This window comes from Nomascus leucogenys, chromosome X (genome assembly GCF_006542625.1).
Source record: "Nomascus leucogenys isolate Asia chromosome X, Asia_NLE_v1, whole genome shotgun sequence".
Classification (NCBI taxonomy): Eukaryota; Metazoa; Chordata; class Mammalia; order Primates; family Hylobatidae; genus Nomascus; species Nomascus leucogenys.
In genome coordinates this window covers 70,393,129-70,412,803 of record NC_044406.1, presented here as the reverse complement: position 1 = coordinate 70,412,803, position 19,675 = coordinate 70,393,129, and the positions used below count along the sequence as shown (strand labels likewise).

The window sequence follows — 19,675 nt, the reverse complement described above, 5'->3', positions numbered from 1 at the left end:
TGATTACTGATTGTGATTTGTTTCCTTTTTTCCTTCCTCCATCCTTGTTTCCCTCCCTGTCACCTTCCCACCCTCTTTTGCTCTTTTACCCTTCCTTCTTTTCTTTTTTGATTATAAAAAGCAGTACAGCAATAATGTAAAGGAAAATATTTTAAAATTTAAATAAATTTGCTTATAGCTCTATTGTATAACAATACAATACAGAACATAAGGATTTTTAAACTATCGACTTTTTTGCACACTTAATTACTTGGGCCTGAATTTTAAAAATCTAATTGTAGCCATATGTATTAGTTCATTTTCACACTGCTATAAAGATACTACCTGAGACTGGGTAATTTATAAAGAAAAAATCATTTAATTGATTTCACAGTTCCACATGGCTCGGGAGGCCTTAGGACATTTACAATCATGGCAGAAGGCAAAAAGGAAGTAAGACCTTCTTCATATGGCTGCAGGAGACAGAGAGTTAGAAGGGGAAGTGCCACACTTTTAAACCATCAGATCTTGTGAAAACTCACCATCACGAGAAAAGCATGAGGGAAACTGCCCCCATAATCCAATCAGCTCCCACCATGTCCCTCCCTGGATGCGAGGGGATTAGAATTCAAGATGAGATTATGGTGGGGACACAGAGCCTAGCCATATCATTCAGCCTCTGGCCCCTCCCAAATCTCATGTTCTCATTTCAAAACCAATCAACAGTCCCCCAAAGTCTTAACTCATTCCAGCATTAACTCAAAAGTCCATGTCCAAAGTACCATCTGAGACAAGGCAAGTCACTTCTGCATATGAACCTGTAAAATCAAAAGCAAGTTCGTTACTTGCTAGATACAGTGGGGGTACAGGTATTGTATAAATACTCCCATTCCAAATGGGAGAAATTGGCCAAAATGAAGGGACTGAAGGCTCCATGCAAGTCTAAAATCCAGCGGGGCAGTCAAATTTTAAAGCTCCCAAATGATCTCCTTTGACTCCATGTCTCATATCCAGGTCATGCTGATGCAAGAGGTGGGTTCCCATGCTCTTGGGCAGCTCCATCCCTGTGGCTTTGCAGGGTATATCCCCTTTCCCAGCTGCTTTCACAGGCTGGTGTTGAGTGTCTGCAGCTTTTCCAGGCGCACAGTGCATGTTGTCGGTGGATCTGCCATTCTGGGGTCTGGAGGACGGTGACCCTCTTCTCACAGCTCTACTAGGCAGTGCCCCAGTGGGGGCTCCAACCCCAAATTTCCCTTCTGCACTGCCCTAGCAGAGATTCTCCATGAGGGCTCTGCCCCGGCAGCAGACTTTTGCCTGGATATCCAGGTATTTCCATACATCCTCTGAAATCTAGGTGGAGGTTCCCAAACCTCAATTCTTGACTTCTCGGCATCTGTAGGCCCAACACCACGTGGAAGCCATCAAGGTTTGGGGCTTACACCCTTTTGAAACAACAACCTGAGCAGTACCTTGGCCCCTTTTAGTCATCGCTGGAGCTGGAGCAGCTGGCAAACAGAATACCAAGTTCCAAGTGTGCACAGAGCAGGGGGGCAGCCCCAAGAAACCATTTTTTCCTTCTAGGCCCTTGGGCTTATGATGGGAGGGGCTGCCTTGAAGAGCTCTGACATGCCCTGGAAGACATTTCCCCCATTTTCTTGGTGATTAACATTTGACTCCTAGTTACTTATGCAAATTTCTGCAGCTGGCTTGTATTTCTCCTCAGAAAATGGGTTTTTCTTTTTTAATGAATCAGTTATCAGGCAAAATTTCTGAATTTTAATGCTCTGCTTCACTTTTAAAGATAAGTTCCAATTCCAGATCACATCTTTGTGAATACATAAAACTGAATGCTTTTAACAGCAGCCAAGTCACCCCTTGAATGCTTTGCTGCTTAGAAATATCTTCTGCCAGATACCCTAAATCATCTCTCTCAAGTTCAAGGTTCCACAGATCTTAGGGCATGGGCAAAATGCTGCCAGTGTCTTTACTATAGCATAGCATGAGTGACCTTTACTCTAGTTCCCAATAAGTTCCTGATCTCTATCTGAGACCACCTCAGCCTGGACTTCATTGTTCATATGACTATTGGCATTTTGATCAAAACCATTCAACAAGTTTCTAGAAGTTCCAAACTTTCCTACATCTTCCTTGATTTACAGCCTGCCTTGAAGATCTGTAATATAAAAACTAGTATGAAGAGATTTTTAAAGAAAGCTAAAAGCAAGATAGAAGAATCAACTGCATTTATGTACATATGTAATACAATAAGAAGTGTGCCTAATGATGATGCTAAGTAATTGAAAAAAGTTAAATTATGCTTGGTAGTATTTATTTAAGATGTGGTCGTATGTAATTTATTTCAGAAAGATTTCTACCACTTGGAAATCAAAATACATGAAGAGGTTAAAATGTAAAATAATCACTTATCTCGAAAACCTAGATGGAAGCTTCTGATAATGCTAGACACAATGTTACTTCTGTTGTCAACAAAAAGTAGTAATTTAGAGTGGGAACAGAGCTAATATTCTCAAGAGCATCCTTTTAAGAATTTTGAAACATTATAGGTGATAGATTCCGCAGTATAATAGATGACGCCTGGTGGTTTGGGACTGTGGAGAGTCAGCAGCCTTTTCAACCAGAGTATCCTGATAGTTCTTTCCAGTGTTACAGTGTTCAGTAAGTATGTTTATGATCTTTTATGCCTAATATGATATTGTAGTAGTATGCGGACTTTTAATAACCTGCACCAGGAGTAAGGCCCTTTTATCTGACTTATCTAGTCTCACGATACCTGTACCTGTAAAGAAGAAATTTGACAGTAAAATGCTCAGTTCTTCCCTTGTTTTAGTCAAAGCAAAGTTCTTTGTTTTCTTTGACTAAAACAAAGGAATAACTAAACACTTTATTGCTACCTCTTTTGTTGTCTGCATTTTCTATTAACTATTTCTACTTTAGACAAGAATTGCAACTATTTTTTAGTGGGAAATTCGGAAACTAATTTACTACTTAAAGTAATTGTTATTGCTGGAAGATAGCAATGAATATTAGTACTTAGTCTTTTGTTTAGTCATATGAATTCTAGGCAGAGGTGGTTGCATTATGTTTGGAAGTACTATTTGTTTGCAACATTTACTTTAGTTCTTCTTGAAAATCCAGAGTTGTAAGATTGCTAATGAGTGAATCCTCTCAAGAATGATACAAGAAATGTTTATTCTCTGAGGACTGACTTTTAGTCTCCATATTGACAAAAAGTAGGCTTTCTGCCCTCTAAGTTTCATAGCGATGGACCATGTTTTCTCTATTAGAAGTTTATTGTTATCTGTATGTAACCAGAGTTGTACTTTCAAGACAACTGTATTGCCCTTTTTCAAATTTCACCCCCAAGAAGTCATGTAAAATTGTGGTAGTATATGAAAGGAAGTACTGTATGATTAATTTGATTTGCATCTTATTATTTTTTAATAGCTGGGACAATAATGAGAGAGAAAAGATGAGCCCTTGGGATATGGAGCCAATTCCAGAAGGAAGTAAATATACTTTTAAAAATGAATTATAATTCTTTTAAAAGTAAAATGGTAATCACATGATATTGGAAAATAATTTTTTCTAATTTTTTTTTTATCTTGTACCTAGCTGCCTTTCCAGATGAAGTTGGTGCTGGTGTTCCTGTCTCCCAGGAAGAATTGACTGCTTTGCTATACAAACCCCAGGAAGGAGAGTGGGGGGCTCATTCCAGAGATGAAGAATGTGAACGGGTTATTCAGGGCATCAACCACCTTCTTTCCCTGGGTATGATGAATGTGAAAAATTTTAGGAGCATGCAGGAGAGCTAGGAAAATCAGCAGAATTTTTAAGTTCTACAAAAGGATATGCAGTTTCTCACTGTACACTTCAGTTTTAACTCAAGAAGCACAGTAATTCTAGTTTTAATATTAGCAGTTTTATATGCTTGGCCAAAGTAATAACTGATAATTTTTTGTTTAGCAATTTGGGGGGTAATAGTGAAGGTAACTATATAAGTGTCTTTTTCCTTTTTGAATCACTTTGATTCTCTAGCTATTCCCTGAGCCTGACTTTGGATGGGTTTCTTGGTAAGGACAGTGGATGAGTAATGTATTTTATCCACATGAGTAGTTAAATTTTCTAAAACATGTCACTTGAGAAGTTTGGCATTTATCTAGGAAAGACAAATCTGAAGTTAAACTCAGTGCTCCTCTAATTTTGTTTTACCTGATTTGAACCAGTGTATCATGCATGATTCATAGATATGATGTCCAAATATAAAGAATAACGTTCTGTTTGTATAATGGAATCCTCATGGTTTTAGAAAAGTAGTATATTACCCTCCCTTCTTGTTTATATATGAATAAATGTTTGTTACCATGAGATGTTAATGTCCTTTATAGCTACCTTATTTGATTTTTATAATTTTGTAGATTTTGCCAGCCCTTTTGCTGTTCCAGTGGATCTCAGTGCCTACCCCTTGTATTGTACTGTAGTTGCTTATCCAACTGACCTCAATACCATCAGGCGGAGACTTGAAAATCGCTTTTACAGGTCTGTTTTTTTTATCACTTATTATAAAATTTATAGCTTTATGGCTTTTGCTTTCCTTTTTGAGATCTGCATTTCCATAGTATAACATGATCATCCAAAAGACCCACACCAAAATTTCCTTTAAAAATTTAGAACACTAATTCCCCTTTATTTAGTAGATTCTCACTCTTGGGGACAGAGAAGAAAGGCTGAGAGGAAAATATGGGTAGTACAAATGGTGTGTAAAACAAAAACTACATTTAACTTTAGTTTATTAAAGGCAATTTAAGTGGTTTGTGGATTCATCATTATTAAGGTGCTACAGATTTGGAGCATGTTTAAATCCTCTGTTGGAGAATTTGGTCATAGTTAATTAGATTTAGTTACCAGCCATGAAATATATACAGGAAAGGAGCCAAGTAATTTTTTTCTTTGTTTTGGTTGGGATGGGAGATGATTATGGGAAGGCTGTAGAGGGCATATCTTGGTCCCTCTGTCATCCAAGTCTCCTACTGACGACAGTATTCCATGACTGGTTAATCTGCCTTTGCAATTGAGAACTGGTTGTATTTTTATAATATATTATTTTGATTTAATATTTATATCATAAAAGTAATTAGATAAAAATCTGTCATTTTTTATAATCTGTTTTTTTTTTTCTTGCTCTTCTTGGCTCTTCCCCTGAAAACTAAACTAAACATTCTTTTGACCTTGTCAAATGACTCTTTACCCATAATGTCCTAGGTCAGTTATATTTGAAGTTTTGTATGTACATCCCAGTGGTTCAGAATCCCTGCTTGGGCTTTAAATACTGTAACTATATCATCTCTTTTTAGTGCTCATCAGTCAAATATATTGAGTTATATGCATATTGGAACACCTTTGACACACTATGTTTAAGTACATATTTGTTCCATATTGTATATTCCTAAAATATACTTTAAATATATAAGCCAAGGCTAACAGAGTGTTTTTTCTTTCACAGGAGAATATCAGCATTAATGTGGGAGGTACGCTATATTGAGCATAATGCCAGGACTTTCAATGAGCCAGACAGTCCTATAGTTAAAGCAGCTAAAATTGTAACTGATGTCTTACTTCGATTTATTGGGTAAGAAGCAGTTTTAGCTTCCAGAGAGTCTAACTTAAGGTTTTTAAAAAAATTAATTTTAAAAAAATTAATTGAAAAATTGTAAAAATTATTGAAGCTATTGAAATGACTTGTTTCTTAGGGATCAGAGCTGTACTGATATACTGGATACCTATAATAAAATTAAAGCAGAAGAACGAAACAGTACTGATGCAGAGGAGGTAAGAATCACAGCATGATTAGTAGGAATGAGTTACTTTTCTCTTATTTGAAGTACAGTATTATGTGTAAATGTTGTAATTGGCCATGAACAGCAAAACAGATTTTTGAAATCTGGCTGAATACCGGCATCTTTTAAAGTGTACTTAGATGGCATATACCAAAAATAAAATAGAGCTACAGGGTTTATTCAGAGAGGCAGGTGGCCAGTCATCATATTTGACACAGTGGGTGTAAGTGACGAGAAATCAACACTCTATTTTCCAACATTTAGAAACAAGACAAGTGCTCAATATTTTAAAAGAATGCTTAGTTGATGGAAATTTCAGTAAGGATTTTATTTTCTATATGCTGTAGAGAAAATATTAAAGTATTTTAAAGTTTCAGGCTTGAAAGTCTAAATTTTTGGTAGTTTCATGAAACTGCTACTCGATTTCCTTTCTGAAAATTTATAAAGATAAACCAGTCTCTTCCGAATGAAATGGAAGTAGTACTCAGCAGACCCTCGTATTCCTGATTTCCCCACTCATCTATGTTTCTAATTTACACAAAGCCGTATTTGACTGGAGGTTATGATAGAAACAAAAACCAAAATAGAGGTTGGAACAATATTGGAAAGTGATAATTCACAAATCTTTACTGGAAAACAATTCATCCCAGGGATGAGTGACTCACATATGCTAGATTGTGTTGCAGTGGCATGAGATATTTTGCATGTTTATATTATTTATACTGTTAATCTCCAGAGTGGTAAATCTCCAATGCTGTTTTTTAAGTTCTTTTCATGAAAATGTGTCTGACTATGAAATATATTATTGCAGTTAAATGTTACTTACATAATAAGGAAAACATGATATACCAATTAGATATTGTTATAGTTTCTTGAAACCTAAGAAAAACGTATCACTAATATTTTTTATATTTTCTTATATATTCCTTATATTTTCTCTGACCTTTCACATAAATATATTTTAGCTCGAAATTTGATGTAGCAGGAATTTCACCTCAGAGTAGCACTATTTGGGTTAAAATAGAAAACTTAAGTAAAAATGTAACTCAACAGCTTTATTTTATTAGAAAGGAGTACCAATATCTCATGAGCTACTTTTTATTTTCTACTACATATTACCCAGTGTTTCACCAGCACTAGTGGTGCTTGGGTCTTGACTCTTCATATTAAAAAACTATCCCTTAGAGAGATACTTAACTGAAATAGATCTCTTTCCTATAGGAAAATATAAATGCATATTGTGTGAGACCTATTTCTTAAAATGTCAATAGAGTAATCATGAATAATTAATAATTGTATATTAAATAAGCATGTCATATAGAATAAGGTTTTTAAAAAATACTAACACTTAGATACAATTTTAGCAAATACCAACCACTATACTGTTCCCCTCCTTTCTGATTCTTATTTAAAGAGAAACCTTGTTTAATTCTTCTTCCAGTATATTTTCCAGCTTGTACACTGCATATTGGGAAAGTTTGGCGTGAGTCTCTCTCTGTCTTTTGTTCTACTTGTTGCTCCAGTGGGGAAAGTTAACTGTGATTTTATTTCCCATTTATTTGTAAATGTCCATCTAATTTATATGACTTTGAATGTAACTTAACGTCTTTTCCCACTCTTCTTTTTAATTTAGGATACAGAAATGGTTGATTTAGATTCAGACGGTCCTGGTACTTCATCTGGAAGAAGGGTGAGTAAATAAGTGAACTGCTGAGGAGATATGTTTTCAGGTTTCCTGTGTCAGTGATCCCTAAGACCAACCCCATATTTGGAGAATTGCTAGAAGGATTCTTGCAACTAAGTATATTAGGTATGCTCATTGATAAGATTTATTAGAATGATGCATTAAGGGTGCCCAGTTGAGTCATGGGGGAAAAGACACCGGCAGAGTCTGGAGAAATTTATGTACAGGCTTCCTTATGCTATTATTATCTTTCCCCTGTGAGGGGTCACATATTACACTCTTTTTCCAGCATGTGTGTGATTAGAGACTCAGTCCCCAGAGATTTTTCTAGGGGCTGGTTATGTAGGTACCCTCTGACTAGCACATACTAAGAGAGGGAAATCAGGTATTCAGCACAAATCACATTGTTTATACTGTCTAGGTACAGTAAACTGTCTTAATAATTTAGGAAGCCATTCAAATGCCAAGTTCCCAAATGCCAGCCAAGGGCCAAACTTGCAAGCAAGCCCTGGCCTGCTATGTTAACTCTTTTGTGCAGACTTCTGCTCTATAATAATTAGACATGTAGTTATTTTATATAAGGGACAATATATTTTGAAATACTGAAAGAGATCATAACAAAATCAAATGGTACAGAACAGAATTTATCATGACAACAAAGAATTTCTGGGTAAAAAAAATCATTCAAGTGTTCTTTTGAGAAAAATGTGATGCCATTGTCAAGTATACTTAACTACCGGCAAATATTAAGGCTCTATAACTTGATCTTGTAGAGGAAAGAAGCATTTGTTCCTCTGTACATTATTTGAAGTTCAGATTTGAGTACTAGAATTCTTGCCATTTCCATGAATATAATGTCTAGGGTTTTTTGCTCATTAATTATTTTTGCTAGGGAAAATACTGTCTAATTTAAACTAAGAAACTAAAATAGCAGCTGCCCCATATATATACAGATAGGTATATTAACATTAGGGACTCATGAGAAAATCAATTGAGTTAAGGAAAGATCTTTTAGATGTAACTATTAAAATCTGTAGGTCAAATGCCGAGGCAGAAGACAGTCTTTAAAGTGTAATCCTGATGCTTGGAAAAAACAATGCAAGGAACTATTGAGCCTCATTTATGAACGTGAAGACTCGGAGCCATTTCGACAGCCAGCCGATCTTCTTTCTTACGCAGTAAGCATACAGTTGTTTAAATAATTGTCAGTATGATAATTTCCCATAAATGTCCATGCTAAAATCTAGATAAGAGCAATTTTCTCACCTCTCTTTTCCTTTCTTTTTTTCCAATCTTTTGATTGTGAAAGTAGTAGTGTGATTAGTGTGATTTTTAAAAAAATGCCGTTGTGTCTTCAGTGTGTAAATTATATGTTGTAAAACAAAAATTTGAATCAGAATTCATTTGCTGTTCTTTCCCACTTTTATTTCAGATGTTTATTTAATACATTTTACTAACCTCAAATACACCTCTGTACACTGTAGATGTTTGGTGACATGTCAATCCTGTGTAATTTATACTGAATGTGTTATCAGTATGGCCACTTAGAGTAACCAGTATACCAGTATGACTTTTCTTTTCTTTTTTTAATTTATGTATACATTTTTTATTATACTTTAAGTTATAGAGTACATGTGCACAACGTGCAGGTTTGTTACATGCGTATACATATGCCATTTTGGTGTGCTGCACCCATTAACTCATTATTTACATTAGGTATATCTCCTAATGCTATCCCTGTACCCTCCCCCACCCCCCAACAGGCCCCAGTGTGTGATGTTCCCCTTCCTGTGTCCAAGTGTTCTCACTGTTCAATTCCCATCTATGAGTGAGAACATGCGGTGTTTGGTTTTTTGTCCTTGCGATAGTTTGCTGAGAATGATGGTTTCCAGCTTCATCCATGTCCCAACCCAAATGTCCAACAATGATAGACGATTAAGAAAATGTGGCACATATACACCATGGAATACTATGCAGCCATAAAAAATGATGAGTTCATATCCTTTGTAGGGAGTTTTCTTTTCAATAAAGGTAAAAGGATGAGAACTTTGATTGTAGGATTTCTTTTCTGGGAGTGTATCTATTCATTGAAGTAGTACAGATAGCAAATCTATTTTCAGAGAAGAGGTACAGAACTATTTTAGAAATACATCAGACCATCCTATGAGCTTACTACACATTGGTCTTCTCTGTATACTGTAGGTCTCAGTTGGGAAAAAATATCATTCAAGTAAGGAACGAGATTGTGTCCAACAGAACTTGTTTGCTTGTAGGGAGTTTGGGTAAAATAAATTAGTCTTGTGTTTTTCATAGCAAAGGAGAATGACGAATGTACAATTCCTTCACCTTAAAGTACAGCCAATAAAAACATGATTCCAGTGTATGGATCTTTGAGACTTAAGTCATAATTGTATTACACGTCTTGATATTTTGTTATAGTTGTCTGGAAACCAGTATATGTTCTTTACCCTAATAGGGTCATCAGGAGCAAGAGGGAGAATCCTCAGAGTCTGTTGTTCCAGAAAGACAACAAGATTCATCTCTTTCTGAGGTAGGCCTGGTAGTCTCTTAAAAGACATACTGATTGTTTTTACTTTTTTTTTTTTTTTTTTTGAGACGGAGTCTCACCCTGTCTCCCAGGCTGGAGTGCAGTGGCGCAATCTCGGCTCACTGCAAGCTCCGCCTCCCGGGTTCCCGCCATTCTCCTGCCTCAGCCTCTCCGAGTAGCTGGGACTACAGGCGCCCGCCACCACGCCCAGCTAATTTTTTTGTATTTTTAGTAGAGACGGGGTTTCACCGTGGTCTCGATCTGCTGACCTCGTGATCCGCCCGCCTCGGCCTCCCAAAGTGCTGGGATTACAAGCGTGAGCCACCGCACCCGGCCTGTTTTTACTTTCTAAACTCTCCATACTGTACATGAATCTTTTATAGTTTGTAAAGACTGCCTTCTAACTCTGCTCCCTTTTTACCTTTTTTGATTTTTTGGTCATTTATTTTTTTGTTCCTCTTTCTGAATCAACATGTGTTCTCAAGATTGTTCTTTGTATCCTCCTTGTAAATGTTTACTTTTTTATGTAGATCTGAAGCTACTGCAGCAGAGTAGAAAACATCAGTTACACAATATAATTGTGTCTGTATTGCAGCTGATTATTCCCACTGGGACTTCATTCGGCAAGCAGGCTAAGTCTTTTAAATTTTGGTCATCATACTACACAAGTTCTAACATAAGCCATACTGTGTTAGAATACACTTCTGATTTTTTATGATTTAAAAAAATAAAATATATTTAGAACGTTTGTCATTTCTTCTCAAACTTTGAAAAATATTTTCTCTCTTTTTATAATACCGTTTTTCTGTCCCTTCTGGCTTTTTGGCTTTTTCCTAGGAGGGAAATGTGGCGATTTTACTTCTTGATGATTCTAAATACAATAAGGGATCTAATACTGAGTATGGTTTTCACTCTGAAACTTGCTTTTGAGGCTTGTAGCATATATAGGAATTAAATTTCAGATGTAACTCCATCTGATAACCCTAGGAAAATCTTTACTGGATTTAGGTTAAAATGAAATCTTTCCTCTTCCCTAATCAAAATCAAATGAATTATGGACCTATAAGATGGAAGACCTTCGATGAAGCAAAGGTATCACATTGATTTAAAATCAAGAAGAAGAAAGGCACGAACATGACCGATTTGACCTTGACCCTTAACTAATGACACTTAAGTAGAATGTTCTCATAGCAAGGAATCGTGGAAATATGTGCCTAATTTGTAGAGTGGAACAATTTAATGATATGTGAATAATCCCATCTTTTATCATTAAACAGTGTGCTGGGGTTTTGGAGGTTGTATCAGCCTTTAAGCAAGACATGGAAGCTGTAGAGATGAAGCCAAAGGCTATGGATTTTCTATTCTTTACCTTCATAGTTATTTACGGTTATTACAGTGGTGTGAGGGCTAAGGCTTTCCCACAGACTTCTGCTGTTTTTATGAGCCACCAAAAGATGTTTTGGGGTTGTGGGGAGGTAGTTGGCACATTGAAAAGCAATGTGTTTATTTCATGGTGGATTGTAGTAGGTGATACCAATTTTAGTCCCATTGTATTCCTTAATATTGCTATGCAGTTTGAGTATTTAATAACACATTCTTCTTTGTAGGATTATCAAGATGTTATAGATACTCCTGTGGACTTCAGCACTGTGAAAGAAACTTTGGAAGCAGGAAACTATGGTAGTCCTCTGGAATTTTATAAGGATGTTCGCCAAATATTCAACAACTCCAAAGCTTATACCTCTAATAAAAAGTCAAGGGTATGATTATTAGTTGGGTTAATTATCAGGCAGTTTTCTTTAACCAGTTATTGAAAATTGATCCTCAGTATCTTTTTTGAAACATGGATTGCTTGTTAGGCATGCATAAAGATACATTTAGCAGTCATTCTGAAATTAACCACCTTTTCCTTTCTCTTACTTGTCTCTTTACTCTTTAGTAATAAATATTTATAGGTACCAGAGAAAAAACAAGGAGAGGAGAGGTAGTAATTTAAGTACACTTTAATATATCTAATAAGTGACTTAATAAATAGAAAGGTTATTGACAGTGTTAATTTATGTGAAATATTTTTATTAGCTCTGAATATGTATGTTCCATTTATTCTAACAAATAATGAACCATCTTGGGAAGTTGTAACTGCTTATTTATACTCACATTTAATATTTTCCCTATATTTTGTCAGAACTTAAAGTATATTGAGAATGGAAAAATAGTAATTAAGTTTTTCTTTTGAAATCACTGGTATCTGATCAGCTTTTAATCAGTTGCACAGTAAATATATACTTGCCTACTTCCACTTTATGGAAAATGCATTTCCACTAATTTCTGCAAACATAATTTGTTTACACTTGCTTCCCCCTCCCCCACCTTGATCCTGATTGCTAGAGTAACATTTTCTATAGAAAGTTTGGGAAATACAGAGAAGTATAAAGAAGAAAACAAAAATCACCTGTGAAACCTATCCCCTATTTTTACTTACAGTTACTGTTTACTTCCAGGATTTTCTACATTAACCTATATCTACATATGCTTACAAATTTTTTAAAATAGTAGATTTCGTATTTTGAAGCATTTTTTGTTACTTAAGTATTATGAATGTTTTCCTGTATCATCATGACTCTTTGAAAACAAGGTTTTTAATGGTATTCTGTTGTGTGGTTGTTTTATGTTATACTAACCAGTGTTCTTTGGCTAGGGATTTAGGTTGTTTCCAGTTATTTGTTTTACATGAATAATACTATAGGTAATATCTTTAACATTATTGAATATATTTTTTATGTATATAATTCTGTGATATTTCCTTAGGACAAATTCCCAGAAGTAAAATTACTAGCCAAAGGATGTGTGTCCAAAAGATTGTCCTTTAGAATGCTGTTTCAATTTACATTCTCTCTTGCATTGTATCAGAGTCTTTTTTTCCCTACCTTTTAGAACATTGAATACTATATTTGAAAAACATTTACTTTTAGGTGAAAATGGTATCTTACTTTAGTTATTTGAGAAGAATTTTTCAAGTGAACAAATATTTTGTCTGTAATGATGATGCTTAATACTGGTCTAGGCATGTTTATACCTTTTTTTAAAATATAAAACTAGTTAAGACTGTGTAATTTCTGCCTTCTCAGATCTATAGCATGATGCTGCGATTATCTGCCTTATTTGAAAGTCATATCAAAAATATCATCTCTGAATATAAGTCAGCAATCCAGAGTCAGAAGAGGAGAAGGCCACGGTACAGAAAACGCCTAAGAAGCAGCAGCAGTTCATTATCTAGTAGTGGAGCACCTAGGTATCATTATATTGATGCAGCATTTTTTGTTCTCAAAGCATTTTGTATGTATTACCTAATTTGTGAAAGTTTATGAATAGTTTGAGGAGATCCCAAGAGGTCTTTTTCGTTTGTTTGTTTCCTAAACTCTTACGCCTATGTAGAGTTAGTAGTCAAAAGCACTATTTATGTGGGTTTTACCATCCCAGAAACTTTTTTTAAATTTTAATGATTGAAGTTTCACTGTCAAATTATCTATTTTATGAATTTTAGGGCACTTCCTCTTTGGTCAGCTAATACCTGACCTTGATACCTCTTGATACCTCTTTGTATCATACTGTCTATCATAATATGTTGCTAACAGAAAAAAAAAATGCTCGTTGTTACATATTTTTACTTCTAGTCCAAAAGGGAAGCAGAAACAAATGAAGTTGCAGCCTAAAAATGACCAGAATACCTCAGTATCTTATGCCAGGACTAGCTCTCCTTTCTCATCTCCTGGTAAATATGTCTTTTGTTTTTGGTGTTCTGTATCTCGGTTTAATTCTGATATTAAGAATATAGAAGAGGCAGCATGGTTTATAGTGCAAAGAACAATGGATTTAGATTTTTAAAAGTTGTGTTTTATTCCCAATTCTACTTGCTAGTTTTGTGTCCCTGAGTATGGCATTAGGCCATATGATTAATTTTCTTTATTAGACTACATGAAAAGTCTCTTAGTTTTAAAATTTTATGATTAAATGATTAATGTCTATATCTCAGAGCACTTATCTACAATATATTTACCAACATAATATTTGAAAATTTATGATGTGCAATTGGACAAGTTTTTCTGACATTCAACCCTTTGTTCTCAAAATATTCATATCATTTTCTGAGAGAAACTTATAATTTTGGTGTTAGAATAAAATAACAGAGATATGGTTTCAAAAAGTAGCCTGTTTAACTTTCCTGAAAACATGATAATTATGTTAGTATTAAAATCTTTTAAAATGCAAGTTTCAGATGCTGCTGAAGGGCTTTCACTATATCTACTTGATGATGAGCCAGATGGGCCATTTTCTTCATCGAGCTTCGGTGGATATAGCCGAAGTGGAAATAGCCATGACCCAGGGAAAGCCAAATCATTTCGGAATAGAGTTTTGCCAGTTAAACAAGGTAGGAAATAAATACAGGACAAGACATTTATTATTTATTTCTTTATGATAGCAGATAAATCATTTAAAAGCTGACATGTTGACATACTAAAAACTAGTATATCCTTATAGTTAATGAGAATTTTGTAACGTATGAGTCAGATAGCATTTCATAGTCATAACTGGGAACAGGCCATTAGCAGATTTCCAATAGCTATTTTCAAATGTATTTTAGTCTTAAAATGTAAAATGGGGCCAGGCATGGTGGCTCACACCTGTAATCCCACCACTTTAGGAAGCTGAAGTGGGAGGATCACTTGAGGCCAGGAGATCGAGATCAGCCTGGACAACAAAGCAAGACCTAATCTCTACCAAAAAAAAAAAAAAAAAATGTAGCCACATGTGGTGGCACACGACTCCCACCTACTCTGGAAGCTGAGGTGGGAGGAGCGCTTTAGCCAGGAGTAGGAGACTACAGTGAGCTGTGATTGTGCCACTGCACTCCAGCCTGTGTGACAGAGTGAGACTCTGTCTCAAAAATAAATAAATAACAGGAATTGGGAGAAAAAACTAAATGAAGAGTTCTTTCCCCAAGCACATGAAGACACATTTAGGATTTTTCATATTTTTCACATTAGTAAGAAAGGAGAGTTTCCAAAGTCATCTTTAAATAGGTCTCATATTTTTGTGGCCCACTACAGTAAAAATATGAGTCTGGGCTGAAAAATGAGCCTTCTTTCAGTCAATAACCGCTTCTACCACCTTCCTGAAGGTTTTCCAGTTATATAAGTCAGATATCCTCTTCCTTAGGGGCCTGCTATATCACAAAGTCAGTGGTTTTCAGACTGTACCCTGCCCGTTTCTGGGGCATCCACAAAAGTACTTCAGGCATTCTCAGAAGAACCTTCTGCATTTAACCAGACAGTTCTGTTTGTTATTTCATATAAGGAGATGCTATTTTACTTTTTATTAGGAGAAAAATGTTCACTACTTAAAAAGAAACACTGACCTAATTCATTATGTGCATCTATCTTGGACCATAAAAGGGATATCAATTATCATAAATATTTGAAGTTTATTGTTAGTCAAACTTTCTTCTTACACTTAGTCCTATATTAGGGACCTTGAATGTATTCAGAGAAAGTTCTAACATGTTCAGCTATTTGAAGTTTGTGAAGAATAGTTAATATGCTTTTACAAATAATTTTATTGGAATATAGATTTTTTTATATACGTTTTAATGCAAGATTAAGTAGCTTATCCATTGTTATTTAACCATCAAATAACTTAAAAATAGGCTTTTCCGAAGATATTTTATAGTGGCTATGTAAGAAATATTGAAACATATTTGATTACTTGAAAATAATTAGTGCCTTTGTTTTTCCCAATTTATATCTTTAGTGTCTCCTCTGATCTTGCATACTTATGCCATTGCCTTTTTTCATTTTACCCTTCCTTCCACTGCCAAGATTAACCCATGCTTCCTTCATCTATTTTGCTTTTCTCATCCGCAGAGTCGTTTATCCTTTATAGTGTGGTGTCTGTCCCAACCACCCTTCAAAAGCTGTTCTCACACTCATCAGTACTCTTCAGTGGCCAGCTAGTGTCTTTTTTTAGTTTTTAACTTCTCAATCTCTGTATCACTGCATGTTGTTGACTACCTTCTCTATGAACTCTACTTATAAGCTTCTATACTCTATTGATTAGCCTATATCTCTTATTTCTGTTTCTTCTCTTTGACTCTACTGCTCTGTATTTGCAGTTTGCCACTGTTTTTTGCTTGTTTTTGTCTTCCACAAATAAAGGAATCTAATGACTGCATCCGTCATCTTGATGTGATGACTCTCCAAATGCATATGCAGAGCTTAAATATCTCTTTATTCTATTAGAATAATTTCCAAGTGCTTCCTTAAAAAATAAAAAAATAAAAATATTTGGTTGCTTATCTTTGCATCTGAAACTTGCTTCTTTTTCTGTGCTCACTATTTTAGTTAATGGCATAACCATCTTTCTTGCCACCCAGTTTAAAATCTCACAGTGTTTTTTGACTCTTCATTTATCCCTCATACCTAGTCAGTTGCCAAGTTTTGTGAATTCCACGACTCTTTAATACCACTTAAATCTTCTATATAGTTTCTCCTGCTATCACCTTAGTCTCCAGCCTAGAGTATTAGTCAGCTTGGGTTTCCATAACAAGATACCACAGACTGGGTGGCTTAAACAGCAGACATTCATCTTCTCACAGAGCTGGAGGCTAAGTCCAATGTCAAAGTGCCATATGGGTGGGCATCTGATAAGGGCTTTTTCCCTGGCTTCTATATGTCCACCTTCTTGCTTTGTCGTCACGTGGCCTTGCCTCTACAGAGAGACAGAGGGAAATACCTCTAGTATCTCTTCCTCTTCCTGTAAGAACATCAGTCCTGTTGAGTTATAGTCCCACCCATATAACCTCATTTAACCTTGATTACCTCCCTAAATGCCCTGATCTCCAAATGCAGTCACTTCGGGGGTTAGGGCTTCCACATATGAATTTTGAAGGGACACAATTCAGTCCATAACCTCCAGATTTATTAGATTAATCTTGTAATTATCTGTAGCCCTAGTCTTACTTCTTTTCAATTCTTCCAGTCTGCTCTCTTGTTTCCTTCCTACCCCACTGGCTGGTCCTCCATTTTCTTTGTTGGTTCTTCTTTATCTTTAAATGTTTGAACATCTCAGGTCTCAGTCTTCAGCCACCTTGTCTCTCTTTACTTACTCACTCAGTGAGCTCTCCTAGTTCTCATTACCCTAAGTATTACCTCTTTACTGAAAATTTCCACAATTATATCTCCAGCTCCACCCTCTCCCCTCAGCTCCAGACTGGTATATTTACCCGCTCTTTATTTCTTTTTTTTTTTTAAATGTCTTTTCTTGGATCTCTGTCAACATCTAAAATGGAATCTTGAGCCCTACTCAAACCTGTTGCTCCTTCAGTGTTCTCTACCTTGGCAAAATATCTCTACCATTCACCCAGTTGCTTTGGCCATAAAACCTAGGAGTCAGTCTTCATTCTGTGCTTGACATTTGACATATAGTCTGTCAGCAAGTCCCATCAGTTCAACCTTTGAAATTAAAGGTTTCTCTAGAAGAAAATATTCCAAATATAATCACATCATCACATCTATTGATCATGTCTTACCTAGAATACTGCAGTGGATGTCCAACCGGTCTGTCCTTCCACTTTCAGTCTTGCCTCCCCTGTGATCTTTTTTATATACAGCAACCATACTATTTTAAAAGTGTAAATCAGATTCTTTCTCCAGCTTAAAACTCTCCACTGGCACTCATCTCCTACTACTCACTGTTTTCCTATTCCACTCTGGTTATACTGGCTTGCTTTCTGTTCCCTCCTCTGGAATGTTCTTTCCCTACATCTGACTTCATTCAGTTATTTCTTCTAATACTACCTCTGTAGAGAAGTCTTCCCTATCTAAAATACACTCCCTTCTACACATATACACTCTTTTTTTAATCCTCTTTATAACATGTCTGTGTGAAATTTTATTATTAATTTATTCACTTTATTATCTTTTAAGGTATTCCCACTAAAATATAAATTCCAAGAGGAAGGACTGTCCCTTTCATTGCCATATTCAAAGCTTCTAGCAATGCCTTGCTAATAGTAGATAATGAATAAAAATTTATTGACCAAATGAATAAAACTATACTAATTAGTGTTCTCAGGTAATTCTTCCTGAAGTAGGCCCTTAAAACTTCTGCCTAAACCTCATTGCCATCATTCCACCCCCATATTCTCCTCCCCCTCCCAAAAAAGCAGACAAAAATAAACACTTTAATATCTTCTATTTTGAAGAAATTTAAGTTCTTACTTTGACACCCTCCATGATTGTATTCCACATATTTTGGGGAACTGTAGACTGTTTTTGAACCTAAATAACCATTTTGTCAATGTCAAAGCTTAACTATTAAAAATCATTCATTTTAATTTAGATCACTCCCTTGATGGACCCCTTACAAATGGTGATGGCAGAGAGCCCCGGACAGGAATCAAGAGAAAACTACTTAGTGCATCAGAAGAAGATGAAAACATGGGAGGAGAAGACAAAGAGAAAAAAGAAACAAAAGAGAAATCTCATTTATCCACCTCAGAGAGTGGAGAGTTAGGATCCAGTTTAAGTTCTGAAAGTACCTGTGGTTCTGACTCTGACTCTGAATCAACTTCCAGAACAGATCAAGATTACGTAGATGGAGACCATGATTATAGCAAATTCATACAAACCAGACCTAAAAGAAAACTCAGAAAGCAACATGGCAATGGAAAAAGAAATTGGAAGACCAGAGGCACAGGAGGAAGAGGCAGATGGGGAAGATGGGGTAGATGGAGTAGAGGAGGCAGAGGAAGAGGAGGCAGGGGACGAGGGAGTCGAGGAAGAGGTGGAGGTGGCACTAGGGGGAGGGGAAGGGGGAGAGGAGGAAGAGGTGCTTCTAGAGGAGCTACCAGAGCCAAACGAGCACGTATTGCAGATGATGAATTTGATACCATGTTTTCAGGACGTTTCAGTAGACTGCCTCGAATTAAAACAAGAAACCAAGGCAGGAGGACTGTTTTATATAATGATGATTCTGATAATGACAATTTTGTGTCCACTGAGGATCCTCTGAATCTTGGTACATCCAGATCAGGCAGAGTGCGTAAAATGACAGAAAAAGCCAGGGTTAGCCATCTCATGGGATGGAATTATTAACAGTTAATAAATTTAGAATAACTTAAAAAATTCAATGGCCTTCTACTGCAGGGAATTTACCAGGAAATCTACAAAGCAAGTTGTGTGGGGACTTCTGCTTCCTTTCACATTGGTGCTTTTCCATTTATGCCAGTATACATTTGTTTCAAGACTTTTGATCTCCACACTTCATTTGTTCAAATAAGCCTTACTCATTAGGCCTTAAATTAAAAGAAATTCTGCCCACACACACACAAACACACACACACACACACACACACACGAAACACAACACAGACACTACAGATTTACTACATTAAAGGAGCATTCAGCTTCTTAAGAGTAGCATGACATTTTTATCTCAGTAGAATAGCCCTCTTTTGCTTTTGTATCACAGAAGTATAGCACCTTCTTACAGAGTTTTATATAGTTTGTTTTTGCCATTTTGATTCCTATACCCAGTAATAATAACTTTTGC

The 19,675-nt window shown here is 35.9% G+C and overlaps 1 protein-coding gene across 1 annotated transcript in view; it reads left to right on the top strand.

Annotated features, from left to right (window-relative positions):
* The window catches only part of BRWD3 (bromodomain and WD repeat domain containing 3), a 136,906-nt gene extending 117,653 nt beyond the window's left edge, over window positions 1-19,253 (top strand). The window contains exons 28-41 of the mRNA XM_030806889.1: window positions 2,544-2,655; window positions 3,445-3,506; window positions 3,613-3,768; window positions 4,416-4,536; window positions 5,501-5,626; window positions 5,748-5,826; window positions 7,468-7,524; window positions 8,556-8,696; window positions 9,995-10,069; window positions 11,674-11,826; window positions 13,195-13,358; window positions 13,741-13,838; window positions 14,337-14,495; window positions 18,464-19,253. Of these exons, the coding sequence (XP_030662749.1) occupies window positions 2,544-2,655; window positions 3,445-3,506; window positions 3,613-3,768; window positions 4,416-4,536; window positions 5,501-5,626; window positions 5,748-5,826; window positions 7,468-7,524; window positions 8,556-8,696; window positions 9,995-10,069; window positions 11,674-11,826; window positions 13,195-13,358; window positions 13,741-13,838; window positions 14,337-14,495; window positions 18,464-19,218 (2,258 nt within the window). The 3' untranslated portion in view covers window positions 19,219-19,253. The remainder of the gene's footprint in view (window positions 1-2,543; window positions 2,656-3,444; window positions 3,507-3,612; window positions 3,769-4,415; window positions 4,537-5,500; window positions 5,627-5,747; window positions 5,827-7,467; window positions 7,525-8,555; window positions 8,697-9,994; window positions 10,070-11,673; window positions 11,827-13,194; window positions 13,359-13,740; window positions 13,839-14,336; window positions 14,496-18,463) is intronic.
* The last annotated feature ends 422 nt before the right edge of the window (window positions 19,254-19,675 follow it).